The sequence below is a fragment of the Acipenser ruthenus genome, chromosome 47 (genome assembly GCF_902713425.1).
Source record: "Acipenser ruthenus chromosome 47, fAciRut3.2 maternal haplotype, whole genome shotgun sequence".
NCBI lineage: Eukaryota > Metazoa > Chordata > Actinopteri > Acipenseriformes > Acipenseridae > Acipenser > Acipenser ruthenus.
Window position 1 is genome coordinate 4,596,401 of NC_081235.1, and position 22,137 is coordinate 4,618,537.

General features: G+C 41.0%; 2 protein-coding genes across 4 annotated transcripts in view; both read left to right on the forward strand.

Moving 5' to 3' along the window:
- Positions 1-6,378, forward strand: part of LOC117401315 (tyrosine-protein kinase ZAP-70-like) — a 68,221-nt gene extending 61,843 nt beyond the window's left edge. For both annotated transcript variants that reach the window (XM_059013819.1, XM_059013820.1), the window contains exons 3-13: positions 27-187; positions 456-594; positions 979-1,060; positions 1,180-1,211; positions 1,462-1,501; positions 2,021-2,213; positions 2,758-2,964; positions 3,199-3,391; positions 3,912-4,052; positions 4,764-4,876; positions 5,748-6,378. In XM_059013819.1, the coding sequence (XP_058869802.1) occupies positions 27-187; positions 456-594; positions 979-1,060; positions 1,180-1,211; positions 1,462-1,501; positions 2,021-2,213; positions 2,758-2,964; positions 3,199-3,391; positions 3,912-4,052; positions 4,764-4,876; positions 5,748-5,862 (1,416 nt within the window). In that variant the 3' untranslated portion in view covers positions 5,863-6,378. The remainder of the gene's footprint in view (positions 1-26; positions 188-455; positions 595-978; positions 1,061-1,179; positions 1,212-1,461; positions 1,502-2,020; positions 2,214-2,757; positions 2,965-3,198; positions 3,392-3,911; positions 4,053-4,763; positions 4,877-5,747) is intronic.
- A 1,505-nt stretch (positions 6,379-7,883) lies between these two features.
- Positions 7,884-16,837, forward strand: LOC117428938 (MOB kinase activator 3A). Of its 2 annotated transcripts, XM_059013821.1 has the most exons (5): positions 7,884-8,216; positions 9,241-9,340; positions 11,660-12,171; positions 13,769-13,971; positions 14,547-16,837. In XM_059013821.1, exons 3-5 carry the CDS (start codon positions 11,754-11,756, stop codon positions 14,574-14,576), a joined length of 651 nt encoding a protein of 216 aa, XP_058869804.1. In that variant the 5' UTR covers positions 7,884-8,216; positions 9,241-9,340; positions 11,660-11,753; the 3' UTR covers positions 14,577-16,837. The 2 variants fall into 2 exon arrangements, with proteins under 2 accessions (XP_058869804.1, XP_033903873.1); XM_034047982.3 differs by lacking the exon at positions 7,884-8,216 and having other exon boundaries at positions 9,087-9,340.
- The last annotated feature ends 5,300 nt before the right edge of the window (positions 16,838-22,137 follow it).

Sequence of the window (22,137 nt, forward strand, 5' to 3'; positions counted from 1 at the left end):
GTGACGACGCGGCTCTGTTGTTTCAGGGGGACGCAGTGGAGCAGGCCATCATCAGCCAGGCCCCCCAGCTGGAGAAGCTGATTGCCACCACAGCCCACGAGAAGATGCCCTGGTACCACGGCTCCATCACCAGAGAGGAGGGTGAGCGGAGACTCTACTCCGGAATGCAGCCAGACGGCAAGTTCCTGTAAGCAGGTCCTTTTATTCCCTCTGCATGGGGTTTTATTGGCTAAACTATAAGTCGAGTAGACAGATGTCATTGCTAGTGCCTCCTGGCTGAAATGTTTGCCCTGTATGTGGTGGTTTGATATCCCTGTGAAAGCTGTGTGTGAACAGCACCCATCATTTTGATTAGTCTCTTAGTCTACATTGGCATCCATTCTCATCCATTGCCACAATTCCAAAGGGCTTCCTCTGCATTGGCTAATGCTTCGAGGTCATTGTTCTTTCCTTAGAATAAGAGATCGGAAAGAAGCAGGGACATTCGCTCTCTCGATGATGTACGGAAAATCAGTCTACCATTACCAGATCATCCTGGACAAGTCAGGGAAGTACTCCATGCCTGAAGGAACCAAATTCGATACCGTGTGGCAGGTAGAGTAACACACAACAGCCCACAGCTGCTCCAGTATGTGGGCAGCTTGCTCCAATCTGAACCCGAGGCTTTGTCAACCAGTCTGATTGAAACTGCTGAAAACAGTCCAACAATGCATTCAGCTTGTCCCAATCTGGCAGGGCATTCACTCGAACTTCTCGTGATAAGATACTCAACTCATCTGTTTGTTAGATTCTTTCCTGTTTCTTGCAGGTTTTCAGATTGAGAATGTGGATGTTTTTAAATATCCAGGGGTCCGGATTTATTCTCGGTTAACTGAAGTGGGACTTAAGTGGGGCCGTTAATTTGAGGATAAATTGAACAAAAAAAAAAAGATGCTTGAATTAAACAATAATCTGTATTTCTCGCCAACGTGTTTGCAGCTCGTGGAATATCTCAAGATCAAACCAGACGGATTGATTCACACGCTCATGGAGCCATGCACGAACCCCAACCACGCAACTGGTATGCAAACAGCCATTTGTTTCACCTGTTTCCATATGAGAACTGTCATATAAATTAATGTAAAATTAAATGGAGTTTAAGGACAAATGAATTGATTTCTGTTTTTTTTTTACTTTCAGTCATCCCAACTCCAAACGTACCCACATATAAAGTGAGTTTCATTTCTCTGCTTCCCCAGCTGTTGCCTGCTTTCCACACCTAATGCTTAAAAGACCGCCTCCTGGTGGCCTTGTGTCATATTTACACAAGGGCCTAAAGCTGTAATAACTATAGGCTTTACTATCACATTTCTTACTACTTATTAACATGAGCAACCAGGTTCTCTTGACTCAATACCAACTAGTGCATTCCCTTGTAAAGCACTTGTTTTCTCAAACAGCTCTGGTTGTTTTTCTTTACAGAGACCTGCAGGTCATAATGGATACACCCCACCACCAAAAGGTGAGTCTTTTATTTTGTTAGTTTATTGCATTTGATATTCTAGAACTACAGTGGTACCTCTAGAGTCATGTGACTCCGTGGACTCACAGCTGACCCACAATTACTAGCCGTACCACACTTGTGTAAGAAATATCACTTCTATATAAAAGTGAACACATTGGGATGTAAGAATTAGCACATTTGCTCTGGGTAACAAATGTCAGTGTTGCAGGGGGTCATGTTGTACAGTTACACTCTGGTGTACCTGATGTACTTAGAGGTTATTGTCCATAACTATACCTATAATTAAATACTAAAAGAAACTTGAGAAGCTCAACGACAAACCTTTCGACTAAAAAGTATTTTTCTTTTAGTATATATAAACAGAGAGCGAAGATCGGGCTGTCAGGGTTGAAAGGTCACATTGTCACGTGATTTGAATACAATAAACTTTCACATTTGCAGCTACTTACTCTGAAATGTTTTGTGCGCACCCACCCACCCACCCCCCCCCCTCGTGCCTTTTCTGTGCCCCTGCAGCTCCGGAGGTGCCGAGCGGTCAGCGCCCGCTCCTGCCCATGGACACCAGCGTGTACGAGAGCCCCTACAGCGACCCCGAGGAGCTCAAGGACAAGAAGCTCTTCCTGAAGAGGGAGCAGCTGATGATCGACGAGGTGGAGCTCGGCTCGGGCAACTTCGGCTGCGTCAAGAAGGGCGTCTACAAGATGAGGAGGTCAGACCCACGCCATCAGCTCTCTAATTCCACCGCTCTGTATTAATCCTGCTGGTGACAGTGCAGAGCCACTTATTAACATACAATTAAGAGAACATGGCTTCCCAGTGCAGACCATGAATATCAAACATATTCTATTAATTAAAATAGACTTTGAAAGGTTTGGGTGTAACGAACCAGAGGCTGGTTTCACAGACCCCTGTTGTCACTCATCTTGGACTAGCTAATGTTATTTAAGGTAAAGTAGACCAAGACTAATGCTGATCAGGGTCTGTGAAACAAGCCATGAGAATGGTAATTCAAAAATGTTTCAAAAATACAAAGTTTTGAAACATAAAAAGTATAGAGTAAACTGGCTCTTTCAGTCCCTTCCAGTCCTTCTTTGAATTGAACCTAGGAGTTAAAATAAATAGATAAAGACCCGATTAGAACCAGATCCTTGATTAAGGACCCTGTACGAAGGTCCCATGAGTAGCGTTGGTTTCAATAGTTCTGTAACACAGTCCCGGAGTCTGTCTGACTGGGTATTGTTCCGGTGCTGCAGGAAGCAGATCGACGTGGCGATCAAGGTTCTGAAGAGTGAGAATGAGAAGGGAGCGAAGGAAGAGATGATGAAGGAGGCGGAGATCATGCACAAGCTGGACAACCCCTACATCGTGCGCATGATCGGGGTGTGCGAGGCGGAGAACCTCATGCTGGTCATGGAGATGGCATCAGGGGGTCCTCTCAACAAGTTCCTCTCCACCAAGAAGTGAGTGGAGGCTACAGAGCCGGGATATATGGGTTTTATATTAAGAGGCTTTTTTTGGATCACAAAGTCTACAATTGAACACAATTTCAACTATGGTATTTGAATGACAGTGTACAGTAATTTTTGTGACAGTATACTGTAATGTTTGTGACAATATGCTATAGTGTTTGTGACGGTATACTGTGCCAGTATACTGTAGTCATTTTCATTAACAACCACCCCCCCCCCCGCCAGGGATCAGATCTCCGTGGAGAATGTGGTGGAGCTGATGCACCAGGTGTCCATGGGAATGCTCTACCTGGAGCAGAAGAACTTTGTACACCGGGACCTGGCTGCCAGGAACGTGCTTCTGGTAAACCAGCATTACGCCAAGATCAGCGACTTCGGCCTGTCAAAGGCCCTGGGAGCCAATGACAATTACTACAAGGTGAAGGCCCATTGTGTCATCTCTGTGATTTTATATAGAGATTGTTTTCAGCTCTTAAACAGATGCAGATTTCAAATTAGCGGTAACATTTTATATGTAACTTGAACTCTGCAACTGTTTAAGAGCTGAAAGCAATTGAAAAGGTCTAATTAAGCAAATGATCTGTTCAATGAAGGGTCTAGTTAACTAATTGAGAGCTCAGTTGGAATGAAAACCAGGGGGTCCCCAGGATCAGGGTTGAAAACTACTGTACTAACTCCCACAGTTGCACACCCCCTAGTGGTCATTTTTAAAACCACTTCTGAAAATAAGCTTTTGGGAGTCTTTTCAGAAGCATTAGTTTGCAAGCCTGGTTGATAATGGTTTAAGAGGAAACAACAGCAATAGGATTACAGACAACACAAAGAGGGTTGAAATGAAATGTTACGATGAAGATGGTCTGAAGTGAGCCTAGCCAGGGCACTTTGCCTGCCTCAGTAACCAGGGGCTGACTGCATTTCTTCCCTATTGTTGTCTCCAGGCTCGTTCCGCTGGAAAGTGGCCTCTGAAGTGGTACGCTCCGGAATGCATCAACTTCCACAAGTTCTCAAGCAAGAGTGACGTGTGGAGCTTTGGGGTCACCATGTGGGAAGCCTTTACCTACGGGCAGAAACCCTACAGGGTACAGCACTCAGTCACACGACTCCTACAGCACTGCACTGAATCTATCCTGCAGCCATTGTCATAGGAAACACAGCCCAGTGAAAGCAGGCTGAAATGAGTGTATGGATAGCGTGTTGCAGCGTTGCAAAATGACCAATTTACTGTGCCAGTCTTTTATAAGGGTTATTTAAGGACATGGTGCCATTATCACACTATTAGTGCCATTATCACACGATTGGTGCCTGCAGTATACACTACAGTAGACCCATGTTTGTGACTTGTTCGGGTACTGATCGTAATATTTTACATATAAATATGCACGTCTTTTAAGAAAACAGTATGTTCTAGAAATATATTGAGCTTTGTTGCTGCAGCTGCCATCAGTTAGGATTAGCTATAGTCAACTGTCCCACAATATTATATTTATATTCTATTTTTATATACATGTTTATATTTATATTATTTTAGATTTGTTATATTATTATATTTGTTTTCATTGGATATTTTGTATATTCTATTTATATTTTTACATTAATTGTTATGTTATTTTAATATGGATTTTTAGAATATTTTTTTATATTTATATATATATATATATATATATATATATATATATATATATATTTTTTTTTTAATGATTCATCTTTACAAAATGCCTGAGAAACACAAACAAAACAGTGGAGGAGGCACTCAAAGGGGCTTCTCGTTGATTATGTGTGTGTCGCTGTAGAAAATGAAAGGGCCGGAGGTGATGCAGTTCATCGAGGCTGGCAATCGAATGGAGCGCCCGTCCGTATGCCCGGAGGAAATGTTCGCCGTCATGACTGACTGCTGGATCTTCAAGTAAGAGCTGCAGCCGCTGTGTCAAAGTGACACTGTATGAATAATAATAATAATAATAATAATAATAATAATAATAATAATAATACAATCTTATTTCGAGTTATCATAATTTATCTCAGCATCTTGACATTTAAACATTGAGATCCTGAGCTAATCTATCTTGTGATCTCGACGCTATGATAAAAGGTAGTGGAAATAAAGCACAGCAGTGACATCTGCTGGTAAAGACAGGAATAACCACCCCAGGTTGTTTACGTTCCACAAAGTAAGTTTTAGCAGAAAGGACACAAAGCTTCCAGTCACCATAACAGGAACCATAACAGGAACGAAGAACAAATATCCCTCCCAGTCGCTGGATAACATTCGGAGTGCCAATGAGTTTGTGAGATGTCCTGCTTCATTCGAAAATGGGACAATTATCTGTGTTCAGGGATACCATGCAATCTAGAGACAGAGGTTTAAGCGGGTTTAAAAGGGCAAGAAAAGGGAGCTGAGTTTGACTCAGTCCCTCGTTGCAAACCTGCCACAGAATTAGTTGAGTTAAGCATTGAGGCTGGGTTACAATATGACTCCATGAACACCAGGACAGTTCAGGCTTTCCAAACTCCCAATGCAATGCATTCTGGTACATTTTACCTGTCTCAGGGGCACCTTTCACAGCAGGACTACACTTCCCAGAATGCATTGGGGTATGAGTTGAAAAGCCCAAACTGTCCCAAACTGTTGTAGTGTACATGCAGTCATATGGTAACCCAACACTGAGGTGCACTTGCTCACAGAGCTTGAGAGGGGAAGCTGTACCATCGCTGAGCTCTCTGACCCGTTCCATTGTCGACCATGCCTTTATTTATTTATTGATCTGATCTTTCAGGTACGAGGATCGCCCTGGATTTGTGGATGTGGAAGCCCGCATGCGAAGCTATCATTACTCCATATCCCAAAAAACTACAACGGAGGCAGAAAGCAGTGAGGCTGCGCCAACTTAGAGCAGCGTTTCTCACTCTGGGGCACCGGTTTCACTTTGAAGAATGAATGCAAGACAGAGATAATGAAAAACCGAGAACTGCAAACGCGCTACATTTAGTTCGTTGAAAATAAGGGATTCTATAGGCTTCTGTCTTAGCATGCACTTTCTTTTGAAAATGAAACAGCAGCATATCATCAGACTTGTACAGCAGATTCATGTCAATGACATGAACTATTTGCCATGCAAAGGAAGTAGGAGTTTTGGGTATGAATCATGATTTGTGTAAGGTAAAAGAACAGCTTGTTTATATGGGAGTGTTATAGTGTTGCCAGCTTGTGCATTTATCTCATTGAACTCTGTATCTTGCAAAACAGTTTATGTTTCCCACCTGTCCAGTGCAAGTTTGAACCCTTTTGAAAAGATTGCATTGACCTGTTGATGGTCAGAATGGCCTTGTTTGATTCTTAACTGTTTGTGTGTTTTGAGTTTTTGGTTCCTGTCTACTATCAATAAAGACCATATGCTGATTGTTGAAATGTATGTAATCTTCCCATTCCAGTCTACCCAATAACATGTCTCCACATTCCCTGAACCCAGTCCTGGTTTTCAGAACTACCTTGTTCAGATCAGTAATCTGCTCTTTGCCGATCAGACTTTTTACAGCCAACCAGTATCACCTGAGTCTACAGGTCTTTAAATGATTAACAACAGATAAAGATAAGTGTTACAGGCAGTGTTGTGTGATACGGACTGTGTCCCGTCAGTGAGGTTAAGATCTCTAAAACCACCAATGCTGACGAGCCCAGCTCTTGCATAGTGGTTAAGATGCTCATTTGTGGTGTGCGGGTCGCTGGTTCGCGCCCAGCTTCTGCCCTGTTGCATAAGACAACAATTGGGATAAAACCAGTTCTGTGCAGATTTAATGGTCTGATTACTTACATTGCTAACCAGGTGTTTCTAAAAAGCAGGACTTCGGTGAAGGTTAAGTAAACTCAAACTCTGATTTATGATTTGTGTTTCCTGCAGCATACCTTAGTACAGCCTGTGCCCCAACACCAAATCCCAGCTTTATCATAATAACCTGCAAGCCACAAAACACTTTCATTCTATTGAAATCTACTGTTGCTGCGACCAGGGGGCTTCCATAGCACAACGACGGTAACACTATGCTGAGGTCTAGGTAGAGCGATGGCAAAGAGTGAAGGGAAAACTATTACTGCACACTGCACACTGCACACCCTCATGTTACTTAGAGATCCCCCATCCAAGCAGGTCCAGCTTTGCTAAGCTTCAGTATCCAAGGAGGTAAATGCACTTTTGAATGGGACACAGACCCATGGTTAGAAACTCACACCAATCGTCCTGCACTGTTTCTGAGTTTCAGAACTCCACTTGTTTGGGTACACAACTGAAATGGCCGAGTTTTAAGAAGTTCGGAGAGAAATCAGACTCCCGCTAACGCTATTCACACAACCTGAATAATACAAGAGGCATTGAAAGCACAGGCGTGCATTAAGATTCATTAGAGTCTGCTCTCTGGTCACGGCTGTCACAATCTGAGTAAGTCAGCAGCAGGTGAAAGGGATTTATGAACTTGAAAGCAGTTTTTGTTTTGTAAACAGCTGAGGAGGCATGAACGCCTGTTTCTTGGAAAAGGCAGTTCTATAATCTCTCCTGAACTCTGGGGCCTTTCTGGAATTTCCCGTAACATTAACCTTAAAGGAGCCAGTTCCTCATTCTCTTTGAAATGCCAAGGATCTGAAAATGACACTAAAGCCAAATATCTATTGTGAGGTTCTTGGTGAGGGTTTTTTTTCTGTGAGTGGGAGAGGATGTAGACTCCCTTGCGGTAAATTTTTAAACAAAGAAATGGGAGTTTTAAAAGGTAACCCCCCTTCTCCTTAAAGACCCTATGAGTTCAAAAATGCAGCTCTTCAGTTTTAATCTCTGTTCTGCTGCCTTGGCTCGCTTGAAGGCGCCATTATATAACTTTCTACTGCTGCAGGATTGTCTCTGTTTGCCTCCAACGGGGTAGGGTGAGAAACCCCAGCTGGCCTAAAGGACCACGTGTGCGTCCCTTAAATATCCCTTTTTTAAAAGTTGGCATAAATATATGGGAAAGAAGCGTGATTGTAATGCTGAGCGTCTTAATCGGTCGTTTCTTTTTTAATTGTGTTATATGAATAGAAATTAGAATAATAACACCCTGTCTTTTTAAGGCAGCAGAATTAGCTTTATCAGTCCCATCGTTGGGACTTCGTGAGTCACACCGGAAGTGGGGATTTCCTATCTTTGAGAAAAGTTGGATTAATAAATAAAAGGGATTTAAACACACGTTACGTTACAGTCTCGCCGCGCATCACGTTAAAGCAGGTAAGTTTATTTTCTAACGTGGTCTATGAGTTAATAGTCTGCGTGTTTACTTTTTATATACAAAGATATAGCGGATCTTCATCAGAAACTCAGCGTATAGGAAATTAGACGAAGCAAATGCAACAGGCGGTGTCGTGTGATGATATTCAGAAGTTTGTAAGAATATGAATTACAACCTAACACAATCGCCCCAATTACTACCAACGGTATTCGACTTCGAACGTGTTTTACCCCGGCATTAAATTAACTTATTTTTGTATTCTGTTGTGACTTCATAGTTGAACTCTGTACGCGCTGCATTAATTACTTTAAAATGGTCAATTTCATGTGTTTATTTTACTGTCTTTTATCCTAAATATCACTCGGGTAGCAGGTTTTATATACTGTACTGACCTATGTCGTATTTCAAGACATAACATTTAAAGAAAAAGTCAATAGGGGTACCCCTGAGTTCACCTTAGCCCTTACCTTAGCCCTGGGCATGGTGTAAACTGCCAGTGGGGTATTATGGGCTGCTCAAGGGGGTTAAACTCCAGTCCTTGCCAATTATTTACCGCAATTACCGCCCCAGAAATGTGACCCGTCTCTCTTTAGTCTCAGATGTTTACCGTATAATCGTATAAATAAACGTATACGAGTATACTTGCGGTTTTTTGTGAAACAAAAATGCTGTCGCTTCTTTGGTTTCATATGTAAAGCTACGAGTATAAGCGCCCCATTGGTTGACGGTGACTGTCTTTCTATCAGTTTCACTATTCAATTTTTCTTTAACTCTTTTTATTTATTTATTTGAAGTCCCATTACAAACCGATGCTTAGTTCGCTTATATAATTAATATAAGCGTGTCGCCCAACGTGATGCGCCTGTATGCGTGATTATACGGTATTGGGTGACGCTTTCTTGAGAGGAAGTGTGTCCTGCTCGAGCGAGGAGGGGCCTTCAATTCTAAACCCCGACGCGTATTTTGAAAGTCTCTTAAATTACTTGTTGATTTTTGTAATTTTGGATTCGCTTTTATTTGAAGGTTTGCTGAAGAGTTGCTAGTCAACACCGAGTTATTATTGGAGTCCTGAAGACCGGCGATAACTTACTGCTGTGTTATACGCCATCCAGTAATCAAGGAGGTAAGTGTGGAAAGTTATTAAAAAAAAAATTAAAAAAAAATCAAACGCTAGTGCAGGCGTGACGGGGGGAAATGGCTGTCACGTTTCGCAATACTGCTGTGTTCTGTTCAAACACCGATATCTCACAAACAAAATGAATTCAAACAACCACTGCTTGTTATCCGCATTATATAATGTATGTTGCGCCGTTTGTGTCCAGAATTGGCGCCGCCGCGGGTCGACAAGATTAGCATGCTGTTGCGACTGTCTTATAATCATCACTGAGGAAAGCAATGTGAAATGCTTTTTTTAAAGACGTTGTACGTGTTTAGTTGAATAAGGCGCTTACTATTTGATCAACCTAGTGTATCCCGTTGTGAAAACCGTCGCGGGATATGTTTTGTCCTTTATTTGTTTTATTATGCAGCACTGGGGGGACTCGCCCTCGATAGCTCTGACCGATTTCTTTCCTATACCGGAGTTACCCTAAAAATAAGCTGTTCCTGCAGTCCACGGGGAATAACCCGGGCTAACTTTCTCTTTCAGTTGCGGTACACTAAATATAAGTGGTACAAAAACATATGCTAAGCTGTCACTTCAAATGTATAACCAGGCTTGCATGTTTTAGTCTTTTTTGTTGGAAGGTCGTTTGATGTATGTGTCCACAGTGTACAGCTGCTGGGATGGGAATAAGACTCCTGTTGCATAGCAGTGTGATCCATTCCAGGTTTTACTGTGAGTTTAATAGAACACACTAAGCTTGATACCAGTGCAGCGTGGAGAATCATGCTCTCGGTGAAACTGCTATGCAATAGGAGTCTTATTTCCATCGCTGTGCTGTACAATTATTATTATTATTATTATTATTATTATTATTATTATTTTAATGAAAAGTAGTCTTGTAATTTTTAAATGATTCAGCAGTACACAAGTCAGCTAGTACCCAGTACCATATCACAAGAAACTTTTGGACTGTTTGCTAGTTTAGAAAACCTAATGTTACCTTAGGAAAGATTATCCACGGTTTGTTCTAACCAAGACCTGCCCTTTCAACAGATGACAAGGACTATGAGTGAAAAAATCCTTATCTTTAGGGGTGTTGATATTTTGGTGCAGACAACTGAAGGTGTCAGGTTTCACAGTGTAAAGAACTGGCTATAGAAGAGTGTCTATAAACAAAGTGTGTGTGGGTGTTTTATTTATCAGATTAGTTTAAAATGCCTGTAAAAAGTAGTCTAAAGTAGCTGTTTATAAGTTGCTAACACAGATGTCACTCACAGCTAAAATAACTTGCACACTTGTATTGGATAAAAGTACTAGTTCTGATGAGTTGCCTTCATTGAATCTTTGTAAAATCAGCCAATGCAATATCAAGTCACTAATCTTGGCCTGCCTTACCTGAGGTGACGTTAGCTAGTCCCAAGATTTAATCCAAGTTGAATTTTGTTTTGAGAAAAGACTGCATGTTATGCATCAGAGTAAAAACCTTAATCCAGCTGCCCTGGATGTGTTGTGACAAGCTCACGTCCTGCATGTTAATGCTTCATTAATCAAGCACTTGTACATCTGAGAGACTGGCACTGAGCTTCTGAAAGGCAGATTACCAGCTGGCTCTTCATGCAAACTGCACATCGAAACATTGCTCTGCACTGAAAACCCATCCAACTGATGGAAGCGTTTTCAGGACTGGAAATAAGACTCCCATTGCATAGCAGTTTGATCCATTCCTGGTTTTACTATGAGTTTAGTAAGACACACCTGAGCTTGCTACCTATACACTCTGGCTAATCAAGCTGGTATTAAAACCTGGAATGGCTGAAACTACTATGCAATAGGAGTCTTATTTCCATCCTTTTGTTTTAGTGTGAACTCCACTCTAAATCTAGCCATGCTTATTTCATTTGTGCATTGCATCCATGTAAGTGTTGCATGTGACTCGTACCTAGCTGTCAGTCCTTCAAATACAGGTGGGGGATATCGGATGTCTTTTTTTTTGTGAGAAAAGTTAAATAAATATTCAGCCTAACATATAACAGAATGCTGTGCTTGAAACTCTCACTCGCCCTGCACCCATACCTGAGTTTCAGAATTTTTTAAGGGATTGAAATGATCAGTTGCCGGGAGTATAAATAATTGTACCCCTGGTAAATGTGCTTTGAACTGATCACAGCATGAATAAACTACTAATAGGAGCTGGAAGGGAGAAACTGTTTATTTTACATTGAACGCCTGGCTTCTGATCATTTGAATACTATACCCAATTGAAGTCCAGGTGTGGGTGCAGGGCTAATGCAAGTGTCAGACTCTGCCAACTTATTAATACATATTTATTTTGAACAGGTTCCATGAGCATTAGAAGAAACGGCTGCTACGTATCAAAGACTTGACTTTGGCATACAAGTCTTAAGAAGCACCCCCCACTCCCCACCCAGAGATGTCGATGGCACTCAAGCAAGTGTTCAACAAGGACAAAACATTCCGGCCCAAGCGCAAGTTTGAGCAGGGCACCCAGCGCTTCGACCTGCATAAGAAGGCCCAGGCGTCTCTGAACGCCGGGCTGGATCTGAAGCAGGCTGTGCTGCTGCCTCACGGGGAGGGGCTCAGCGACTGGGTGGCGGTTCACGCCGTGGACTTCTTCAACCGCGTCAACCTGATCTACGGCACCATCAGCGAGTCCTGCACCGACGAGTCGTGCCCGGTCATGTCCGGCGGCCCCAAGTACGAGTACCGCTGGCAGGACGAGCACAAGTACAAGAAGCCCACCGCCCTCCCCGCGCCCAAGTACATGAGCCTGCTGATGGACTGGATTGAGATGCAGATCAATAACGAGGTCATCTTCCCCACCAACGTCGGTACGGAGCGCTTTCTAAAACAGACACGGGAGTAGGCCAGGCTTTTCAACGACAGGCCAGCTGAGAGAATTCCAATACCGAGTTTAAGATCTGTTCTTAATTCCAACACACATTTTAGGGCCGCAGAAGAATCTAATTTAAGGCAGTTCATTTAGTTTCACACTCGATATTGTTTTTGCATTGGCCCGTCTTTCTGCACCAGGCGAGGAGCGTGGCACGTCTTTCTGCACGTCTGTCACCAGAAGAATGAATTGCTATTATTATCACCTGCAGGGAATCTAGCAGATGCACCATGAACCTTCATGGAGTACTGTAGTTATTCTACCAATGAGTCTGGCCAAATAACCCATCTGGAGAACCACTTATTTTTTCCTACATCATGGAAATTTATGATAGACATACTAGTTGACCATTTGCTTACGTACAGGACTTAAGGTGCATATCATAGTTGCTATTTAACTACTGTTCTCTACTTTCTTATTCTACCATGTTATACTACGCTAATTTACTTGGCAAGCACAGAGTAATATCTCTTTGCCCAGGGTTAATGATGCTACTTCCTTTTAAACTGTCTTGTTATATGATGGCGTGTGGCATTAATAGGTTCAGAAGAGATTATTCTTTTAGCTTCTCGTTCCAGTAACATGTGATGTTAATTCTGATAACACGAAGGCTTTTTATTGTGGTGTGTTTTTATTGCAGTTCCTCAGCTGTTTCAGCATACTAGAGATCTAAAAGGGCCGCTCCTCAGTTTTGTGGCTGTGGCCGTCGCTATAGTAACACAACAAAGACGTCACACAGTTCTGTAGCTGCTCGCCTACCTCAGTGCTGGCCCCTTCCTGTTGCTTTTGAACAATGTGAAAGGACTTCCTCGGCACGATTTCACTCCCTTCTCTTTAAGACGCGGACATCTTTCTGCCGTTGTTTCCTGTTCTTTCTCCTCCCTTCTTTTCAATCTGTCCTAGTTTGGATCGACAGCTGTTCTGAAGCTGTGTCTGTCATTCAGGTATACACTGTTGTTGTTATTTATTTGGCACTCACCTTTATTCAAGATGACTTGCAGGTGTTACAGGGCAGTACAGTATTACAATACAAGGTTAATGTTTAAATGCAGTGTAGTTTACGGTAAGTGCAAATAATACAACTAAAGTTCTATATGAACTAGGATGCAACAAGTAAGGATTACAGCAAGTTATATCTACAACGACATTAGTAGTGCAAGGATAGTGCATTAGCTGAATGCATTCTCCGATAGTTTCTCATCTTACTTTATTAAGCTGAACTTGACCGCGCGTTACTCCATTTCACTCTAAGCTCCTTGGTTTGTTAGTGTCTGTTTCGTTTTCCAGGTCACTCGACTTTATGAAGTAAAATGAGTTAATTCTATAGGGTGATGCAAAACTTTTAACCGCAGCTGTACATGTAAGAACTCTGTGCCACTGGTGGCTTCAGCGAGTTTTGACCTTGAACACATGACAGTGTCTTGGCATGCCCAGTGATGCCATCCCTGTAGCTTTGTCACGGCTCAACCAAATATGTATAGCGACCGCCGTGCAGTGCGTGTTGTAATTGTGTATTTGATCCCTCGCTCCCCTAGGTACCCCCTTCCCAAAGAACTTCATGCAGGTGGCGAAGAAGATCCTGTCCCGTCTCTTCCGGGTCTTCGTGCATGTCTACATCCACCACTTCGACCGTGTCCTGCAGATGGGGGCCGAGGCGCACGTCAACACATGCTACAAGCACTTCTATTACTTCGTCAAGGAGTTCAACCTCATAGACCACAAGGAGCTGGAGCCGCTGGTGAGTTCTGCTTTGCAGGAGGACAGGAGGGCAGTGCGGTCTCCAGGTAGGGGCTTGAGGCCAGCAGACCACATGCTGCTCCTGGAGGGTCGGTCCCTCCTGGTTTTTGTTCCAACTGTACCCTAAATTACTTAATAGGTCCAATTCATTAACTTAGTGTACAGTTAGAAAATAAAAACCAGGAGGGACACCGGCCCTCCAGGACCAGGATTGGAGAGCCCTGGTGTATAGTATTATACAAGCCAGGGAAATTTCTGGATTGAAGGTGTATCATTTACCTGCGCAGAATTGCAAGCATAAAGATGGTTGATGCGTTTCATACAAGTTTTAATATGAGATATTAATCTGTTTTAAACCACCTAGTTAAAAGCATGTTGCCAAACTTGTCGTTTGTTTTCTGTTCACAAGACCATACTTGCCACAACACAGTTTACTGGTAAGAATGCGAAGCGGCTGTTTTGACTGCCTAAGGGAAACATAGTTATTTCTAATAAGCAAACCCCTGAATCTCAGTGATTTTTATGTAAACATGCAGCTTTATTTAACCCTGTCGTTTTCCTCCTCGTATCCAACAGAAAGAAATGACAGCCCGGATCTGTCATTGAAAATGGATCATCTCCCTTCAGACTGTAGAGAGACAAGCTTTGGGGCAACATTCCATCTCGGAGACCACTGTGGAGACAGAAAGAGAGTTTATTTTTATATGTGGCTCTTTTTGAGCAAAAAAGATATATGTATAAAAATATATAATCTGCTAAAAGTATCATATTTTTGGTGTAACTGATGTTTTATGAGTATTAGCTGTTTTTAAAGCTTTTTTTTTAACTTAGTTGAAACTTTGTTACTGTTGTTTTTGTTAATGTAAATTTTAGAAATCTGTTTTATAGTGTAACAAATGTTGGGATGAAAACTAAACTGTGTGTGACTGCATCTTAAGTATATAATTGATATGCAATATTGATTGCTGTTCGGTTTAATGGTAATAAGCAGTCAATAGATGCAAGATATATTCTCTAGACAGAATGTGAGCACAGAATGACAGCGGTGGATACAAGCAAACCTATTTCATGTCATCTGTTTAATAACGTGGAAGTGAAATTCAGTAAAGAGGTAGCTGCAAATCAATCACATACTTATTTAATCAATGCAAGTTTGACCAATGAATCCTGAAGTAGCCACATCATATCCTGACCGCTGGGACCAGATTGGTTTGCATTAAGTCTCGGAGGCTATCTAAGCGCTAAGTGCTATTCAGATTAAAAGTGAAACCACTTTGAAAGAATATGCAGACTTTGAACGACGTTCGTAATAAACAGTTTTATAATTGCCAATTCAGCTTCATACTGTCGAATTGTGATCTCCCAGCTACACCCCAGTCTATGGGCAACAGTACAAGAAAGCCTGACTCGATGACGCTGCTAGCTTGTGTTTTGGAAGGCAATGATCGAAGTTACTGTGAAGCAGTATTTATTTTAATTGGATTAACGTTTCATTAATGAGCCATCTTAGCTAGAAAGATAACTGGACTAAATCATCCCTCCTCAGTAGGATAGGAGGTCGTGGAATATTCCAGGGACGCTTCAGAAGACAAAGAGGCTGCTTCCCTAGCTTGCTGTTTGCTCCATTTTTTTGAAATGTAGTACTTTAGTGGTGAACTCTGTTTGTTCTCCCGTAGTTGGCTATATTTGTCCCTTAATAGCCAGATAATATTCACTTGTTAAACAGTAACAGGATGCCCTTCAGATTAGGAAGAGGGGGGCACAATGCATGCTGCAGTGTGAAATGGGTTACACTTATTAAATGCATACAATACTATTTAGGGTTGGCTAGGTTGTTATTATGTGTATAAAAGGATGATTTACCAGTGTCCTTTGATTACTTCTCATGGCCCTCAGTAGCAATTAAATTCCATTTAAGATTAAAATCAACTGTGCTTTTTGTCGGCTCAACAAAGCAAGTCCACGGTGAGATACTGTAGCTTTAGCTGTCAGATCACTTGTTTCCAAAGAAAAAGCCCTGATCTTTTGAAAGTGGATTTTTCGTAACACAGATTTACATGTCTAGTAGCAAGTACACTGCCAGGTTTGTGGAAACCAGTCATTGTATAGAAGAAAAACCCAGATTTGAAAAGGATGCATCATTAGTTTATTAAAAACATGTGGCACTGCGGATTAAACCAGAAGGGAGGTTGAGTAAACACTCTCTATTACCAATCGGGGTTCTGTAGCTTTTAGACTGATTCACACACCAATTGTGCAACCCATCACTGAGGGCGATTTCTGTCTAGTCAATCCGGAGTTGAATTTGTCTCATCTTTTAACTCCAACCTCGAGGCATCAGTTCCAGTCTTTAGATATCAATGGATATTTTGTTTGCATTTTTAATTTATTTAATAATTTCAAGGAGTTGTCTTTTGTCTTTGTACTTGATGGATAATTAATGGCATCATGTTGAGGTTTTAAATTAAACGATGGGAGACTTGGTATTATTAAAATACTTGACTTGTTTCGCCTTTAACACTCCCCATGTGTTTTAATGAGCCAGAACTGCTATGTTATAGCTGGGATGCCTGTCCCACCAGCTGCTGAGGGACTGTGGGGTTTTAAAGGCATTAGAGTGGACCAGCACAACACAGATTCCTGCCTTTTCTTTGTCGCCTCTGACTATTGTGTTTACTGGTACAGAATCTTCCAAGACTAGTGCCTGCTTCAGCTCTGTAGTGTTAAAGACATCTGTATTAATTTAATTAACAGGCAAGCTGGGGGCAGGGTTTGGATGTGTTACAGATTACATGTGTATTTAATTTGATGCTTTTAGGTTTATATATATAATGAGATATACAATAAAGCCACGTTATTTTATGAAATTAGGTTTTCTCTTGACTTATTTCTCTCTGGTGTTAAAGCTCTTCTCGCTGCTTATGGTTACAAATATTTTAAAAGTCAATAAACTTGTCTGGTTAGGGTTATTTTTCTTTCAAACTCAGATTTCCGCATTATGCCGTTCACATGAGAAGCTGGATATTTTACTTAGAGGAATTACAGAAGCAACACTTCACAATAAGTAAATCACTTATATTTAATCAGTCATCGGTGTGCTTCTCCCACTGGAAAAAACAAAAGAAAAGTCCCACTGGAAAAAAAAAAAAGTCAAAGCGATCTCTATTGTCATATTCCATAGCTGTGATCTACAGCCCTCCTGTGAGTTATGCGTGTGGTTGAGACTTTAATTGGCATTAGCCACTGGAAATTCCATCCTGTTCCCGGAATCTTCAGCCTGAGCAGAATCGTGTTACTGTGGCTTGGCTGTTATGTTTCACTTTCTCCACTAGATGGTGCCACTGTACCTGCTAGTTGTGCCTCGGTTGCAGTGTGTGGTGTATTGTGTCAGAGCCTGGTGTGATTTATATGATTAATGACATGTTCCTTGAATAAGGTCAGTAAATGTTAGTTGCAGTTGTAAATTATATATATATATATATATATATATATATATATATATATATATATATATATATATATATATATATGGGACTTTTCAGTTTCTACATGTTGCAGCACAGCCGCACCAGCAGGGGGCGCTGTCGATCAAATTTAGTAAAATGGGACCATGCATGACGCATGTTTGATATATTTTGTATTCTTAATATAGGTAGTAGACGATGCTCGGGCTATAACACACCGAACATGTCATTTATTTACAATTTAGATCAATAAGTATAACTATTCCTCGTTTTTCAACCCGGATATCAAACTCCTGGCAACAGTATTGTTTTAATTGATATTGTTGTTACCCGCAGGAGAATTTGCTCAAGTAACGACAAACCCCATGCAGACTATAGACTCGTTTATTTATGTATTTATTTATTTGTGTATGTGTAGAAAAGTATAGAACTAGCTTGATCGTTAAAAAAACTCGTCATGGTCTATAAATGTAATAAAAAAAGAAATTCAACACAACAGTTCAACGCACTGTCGCCAATTAGGGCAATTTCCTTTTGAAACAGAGCTCGAATGACCACGCCGAAAATCAGGGACAATCAACGCCGGGAGATGAAAGGAGTGCTGGTTTGTGACGTATCGCAGCGGCCCTTCAGATCTCGCTGTGAGATGTCTTAACAAAGTGGTGACTGGAGGAGATTATTTCGCTTTAATACACCGCGCTCATCAGCATCATTACTGTAACCCGGCTGGGTATACAACTGTATGAAATGATCCATTCAATTCAGTAGCAACCGGACAATATACTGTATTTCAGTATGCAAGACTGTTATGGAAGCTGTATTTGAAAAACAAAACCTTTTTGTCTACAAATAAGTTCTGCATACCCCCCTCTCTCTAGCCCTTAGTATGCAATAGTATAAGCTATTTGCAATTTTAAATTCCACGCGTGGAAATCATAGTACAGTAATATAGCAAGAATTGGTGAATTGATAACCATTTCCAGTGTTTTTCCTGCGTTTATTGATATACACCGATTTCATTTTTGCTGCGCTGTGTTTTAATTACCCCATGATGCGTTTTGGTTTGATTGCAGTCAGTGCAGAATGTTGTCATCATCTTAAATGCTTTATCGGTGCAACGTGACCAGCTAACCAGAAACTGTGACACACGGTCCCTCCCCGGCACTGGCTGTGAGTAAGGCCTAGCCTCGGTTTGTAGTTGCCAGTAAGTACTAGTTTATCATGCAGCCGGATGCTGGCGCAATGCTGCTGTTTAATTGCATTCGCTCCGTGTACAGCCGCCTCGTTTCTGTTGCCAGCTATTGCATGTAGTTTGCAGACCACGTGGTTCCGCTGTATCACAGATCTAGCTCCGAGGCGAGGGAGACGTGCGGTCGGGCACTGAAGTTAGGCGTTTGAACAGTACATTTCATTCCCTCGCATACAGAGACCCTTGTACAGTAGTGGTACATTGTGTCCGTTTGAGTTTCTTGTCTATTTTTTGTATTTAACCAGGGATCATGAGAAATCCTATTATGATTCAAGTCTAAAGTTACCCGCAGTACAGAATAGCCCTACGTGACAAAACAAGTCCAGGACTGGACACACAGTCCAATTGAGTGACAACGTTAACTGGATAGTACCCATATAACAATAACATGTACACAATTCAAGACAATTAAATACATGTACTTAAAGTAAACCTTCATATTCCCACGCTTTTTATAATATTTATAATACGTTCACTATGTAAAGACATCATAAAGATCTGATCTATGAATGAACAGACGCCAGTCCCAATCAGAGTTATATCAGCCTGCTGCTGTGACCTATCGCTGGAGTTGACCATGGCATGCCCAGGGAGCTTTCAAGATATGTTTTGGAATCATACAGAGGTTCCTGGAAGCTTCTAGAATCTCTGAGAAGCCGGTGGCTGTCGGTCTGTCTGTGTGTATGTCTGTATGTATGCCTGTCTGTCTGTCTGTCTGTGTGTATGACTGTCTGTCTGTGTGTCTGTCTGTCTGTCTGTTTGTATGTATGCCTGTCTGTCGGTCTGTCTGTGTGTATGTATGCCTGTCTGTCTGTCTGTCTGTGTGTATGTCTGTATGTCTGTCTGTATGTGTGTCTGTCTGTCTGTGTGTATGTATGGCTGCCTGTCTGTCTGTCTGTCTGTGTGTATGTATGGCTGCCTGTCTGTCTGTCTGTCTGTCTGTCTGTCTGTCTGTCTGTATGTATGTATGCCTGTCTGTCTGTCTGTCTGCCTGTCTGTATGTATGGACAGACGGGTGGATGAATAGGGCATCTGTTTCAGTTTCATAATTGAATTGTTTCAGTTTTACAAAAAATAAAAATAACAGCAATCTCCAGTCTAATTGCACAATAAACATGCTGTACAATGTACAGATGTTTTTGTTCTGCTTTGACTGGCGCAGTTCTCTTCAGGACCGGCTCAACACCTGCTTCGGTTTTATTAAACCTAGAAAAACATCTTTAATGTTCGTGCCAGAAACACCTTCATTGCAGGAGTGACGTACAGAATCATTTACAGGTACTTAAAGTTTGTTTTTCATCCTTTTAGAAAAGCAAAGGAACAAACGTGCACTTGTGCGAAACATTTTAAAAGGGGCGTCATCAAGAAACGTGCTTGTTAAAAAAAAAAACATTTTCTAAAGACATTTTGTGGGGCAGAAAACTACATAGTCATGCTTAATAAAACTTCTCATTTCTAAATGACAATTGTACATAATTAAATGATATAAGAATATAGCAGACAAGCATGGAATTGATAAGACACGGTTATCTCTTTCCAAGATATAGATTTCTTTTTAAGCGTTTCATACTGTATATGTCACTTGGGCTACAGTGTCTATTTTTCATGCTTGTATCTTACATACAAATTATATTTTTTAACATAAAGAATAACGAATACGCTGCGCTGTGTTCAGTTTATCAGAAATTACATAATAGTTGGCAAGCACGTTTTGTACGTACGTACGTGTAGCTTACATAACGAAGGTTACTCTGCATGTGTAACTCTAAAAATGGTACGATGTATGCAAGATAATAAATGTTATCTAGCTTTGAATTCGAAATAATCGGCCCCGCAACAGGACCTGCCAATAGTCTAATAGCAATACCAGATATTGTTTTTGACAGAAAATAAACTTTAACACATTGCTCTTAGCCCCGGAGATCCTGGCATAGACCGCATTTCAAAAACGCCACTGAAGATGCCATTGTCTTCATTTGAGGACAGGCTACTTTGTCATTTTTTGAGCATTTTTAACTGGCATCTTACCTGTCATTTTAATTTCTCTAACTATATTGTTATGATAACTTACTCTAATTTTCTTAACATCACAGTATAAAATATCACAGTACAAAATATCACATTAAGAGTTGTATTTTATACAGTAGTTATAAAATACAATAAAGTCAGTGGTAAGTAAGAGCAAAATCAAATAAGAGAAAATAAGGCATACAGTAAATAATTACATTTGAGAGCGATTTCGACTGGGAGCAGTTACACTTATCGTAAAAGTATGTGCTTAGAAGAGTATGCCGGAGTTCTAGTATTGAGGGAAGGGGTTCATTTGTGGGATTATGGGATATGAAACACACAGGTAATAGTGTTATTTTTTAAAGATACAGAATTGTTTAGTATCTATGGTACGCACTGTTCTGCAAAACCAATACTATTGTTATTCATTAAATCATTGTAATGCATCTGAACGTGTTGGGGGTTCATTCGCCTCTGAATACAGTATTCGTTTACACGCGTTCTTTTGCGGTTTCCTTCTTCGAACGCCTTGTTTTCTTTCTCTTCAGACCTTGAAATTGCATCATGTGAGGCAGGGCACAGAGCCAAAACACTGCATAGTGTTTGCTTGAATATGTGTGCATTGGCAGATGTATATAAGGGAAGCGCATAGTCACAAGACGTTCAGAAAACATTACAGGCACGCCCATGGAAGTTGTTTGCGAGGAAAGTGAAGGCACACGTTGTTCAGTACATTAAAGACTGTATTGATGTATATATGTTTATATACATGGGCAGCGGATCGACTGCTCTGTTTAATGGCTGTTTAATAGTCCAATTCCATGGGACGGGTATATGTGTGTCTCATAGGCCTGCTGTGTTATTTAACATACTAGTGGAAGGTGTTGTTTAGCATTGAATGGCAGCACATAAAACAGCATCTGGTAAGGTAGTGTTGTCACTTTGATGTGCAATTAATCAATTAGAATTGACCACAGTACCGAGTTTAGTAAAATACTGAAATAAAACTACTGACACCCAGATATCTTGGCTGAGGATATAGAAGATCTTTGCATATGTGAGATATTTTCTGCCACTCCTCAGATCAGTTTCAGTTGCTCAGTATTTTGATGATCGTTGTAGCGGATTTTAAAATGTACCTAATCACAAACAAAATAATAACTGTGTGCAATTATCTTAAGTTAACATTACATTAAAAAAAACAGAAGTCGGTTATCTGTATCACTACTGTTATTTTTTAGTAATTTGGAGTGAAAATAAAAACAAATATTCACTTCATTTTGCTTATTATAATCATGGTGTGATGATTATAACTTAATAAGCCACAGCCACTTCAGTGTTGAAAGTGAAGTTGTGGGTTATCGCGTTTTTCCAGGACAGCCCTCAATGGATGGCTTTGTAGTTGTGTGTTGTATTTGTTCGTTGTGCTTATGCATCGAGAAGG